The sequence below is a fragment of the Halyomorpha halys genome, unplaced genomic scaffold (genome assembly GCF_000696795.3).
Source record: "Halyomorpha halys isolate HHAL.00 unplaced genomic scaffold, Hhal_1.1 Scaffold416.1, whole genome shotgun sequence".
Classification (NCBI taxonomy): Eukaryota; Metazoa; Arthropoda; class Insecta; order Hemiptera; family Pentatomidae; genus Halyomorpha; species Halyomorpha halys.
Window position 1 is genome coordinate 262,634 of NW_027112060.1, and position 1,874 is coordinate 264,507.

The 1,874-nt window shown below is 27.9% G+C and overlaps 2 protein-coding genes across 3 annotated transcripts in view; one reads left to right on the top strand and one right to left on the bottom strand.

Moving 5' to 3' along the window:
• The window catches only part of LOC106682462 (sphingosine-1-phosphate phosphatase 2), a gene marked incomplete in the record, with an annotated part of 21,020 nt that extends 19,878 nt beyond the window's left edge, over nucleotides 1-1,142 (bottom strand). Inside the window, 1 exon segment of the mRNA XM_067050014.1 lies at nucleotides 646-1,142. Within this exon segment, the coding sequence (XP_066906115.1) occupies nucleotides 646-1,048 (403 nt within the window).
• Nucleotides 83-1,874, top strand: part of IFT43 (intraflagellar transport 43) — a 16,068-nt gene continuing 14,276 nt past the window's right edge. The window contains exon 1 of one of the 2 annotated variants that reach the window (XM_067050016.1): nucleotides 83-187. In XM_067050016.1, the coding sequence (XP_066906117.1) occupies nucleotides 143-187 (45 nt within the window). In that variant the 5' untranslated portion in view covers nucleotides 83-142. The remainder of the gene's footprint in view (nucleotides 188-1,874) is intronic. The other variant, XM_067050015.1, reaches the window with a different exon arrangement.

Consider the following 1,874-nt stretch of genomic DNA (forward strand, 5'->3'; position numbering starts at 1 on the left):
TTGCATTAATACCAGCCTTTATTCCTTTAGTATATATTTAGATGTCTTGGAGTAATATACTTTCTCTAGCTGATGTGTTTTTAGACTGTTGAAATAAGATGTGCAGTATTCCATCTATATATATCTTGTATTTCCTACCCTCATGATGACTGAATTGTCAAACTGTTGTGTAAATAGTTGTTTAAAGGTATTTTAGAAATTCAATTCTTTGTTTTTAGGAATCTTTGAATTATATCCTAGTAACTAATTCAATCTGAAATGTGATAGCTGGATCTGCCAGACAATGTCAATCAAATTCACAATTATTTGCCTACTTTTTATATCATTATACATTTAATATAATGCATTTGTTCATATAAAAATGGATTGTAAGACCTATAAAAAAAAAATTATTTACTTCAGAACACCTAAATATAAGAAAAATTGTAATCCATCTCACAGATCAACCGCTCGCTGACTATTCATAATGTGTTTTTGCTATTATTAATGCAATCATAGGTAAATTAGTTACCTAATTAAATTTTTAGACAGTTAATTTTTCAGATAGAAATTATTAAGACATTAGTAAATATTTGGTCAAAGATAAGAATAACTCATGGGAGGAATAATTTATCAATCTTTCAAGGTTAAAAAATAAAATATTACCGATATACATTACAATTGTCCAAACCATAACAATTCTCCGTCCAACTGCACCATCAATGTTCCAAAACCAAAATGGTATAAATGTTGCATAGAATATTTCATCTCCTAATTCTGTGCCCAATACAAATACATAGTACCAAAACAAACTGTTTATTTTATAGTTCTTTTTTTCCGACTCTGAATCGGAACTCAATTCTTCGCTGTTACTTTTATCATAATCATGATTGTCCAAAAACTTATGACTTTCAGAATCATCACTCAACAATTCTGTTTCTTCAAATAATAATTTATCATTTTTCTTTAAATTAATTAACTTTTTGTCTTCTTTAAAAGAAACACCAAAAAACTTTTGTATATGAAGAACTAAGTGAGGGTCTTTTAAATATTCTATATAACTCCACATTACTTCGACTTAGGAGGTGATAAATTTGAAAACACATTAAACATTAGACACCCATCATAACCTTGGAGATAACCCGACGTATGTTATGATTCCAATGAGGCCTAAAACAGAATATGACATAATATTCAATGAAAACCTGTAAAAAATTTATAATATACAGCTAAATATTTTTAAATATACAATAAAACGTTTAAAATATATTAATATGCCAATGAAAGATTATGAATAAAGAAAGAAATAGAAGAAAATGATTGAAAATTATTTTTTTCATGAACCAAAATATGTAAATAATTAAAACGGCTAATAAACCAAACATCTAAAAACATAATAAAAGGAAGATGGTCCGGGTGCGGTCAAAGAAAAACTCAAATATTGATTAAACTATTAAGCAATTAATTGATAATTTAATTGTATTAATACCAACATTTATTCGTTTAGTATATATTTAGATGTCTAGGAGTAATATGCTTTCTCTAGCTGATGTGTTTTTAGACTGTTGAAATGAGATGTGCAGTATTTTGTTTACACATATCTTGTTTTTTCCACCAGTTTCTCATTTACTTTGTTCATTTATCAATGTTTACTTCATTGAAGTGTTTGTATCTTTTTTAGCCCTGATGAAGCCCTGCAACGTGGGGCGAAACGTTGGCTCAAAATAAATAGTTTAATCTCTATTTGAGTATTTATTTGACCGTACCCAGACCACCTTCCTTTTGTTATACATGGTGGTGATTACACATGGTCAATTAGTGATTTTCCAGTAATATACTATATCTAAAAACCTAATATGACCCGCTTTATAAACCAAAACATCAAAATACTAAAA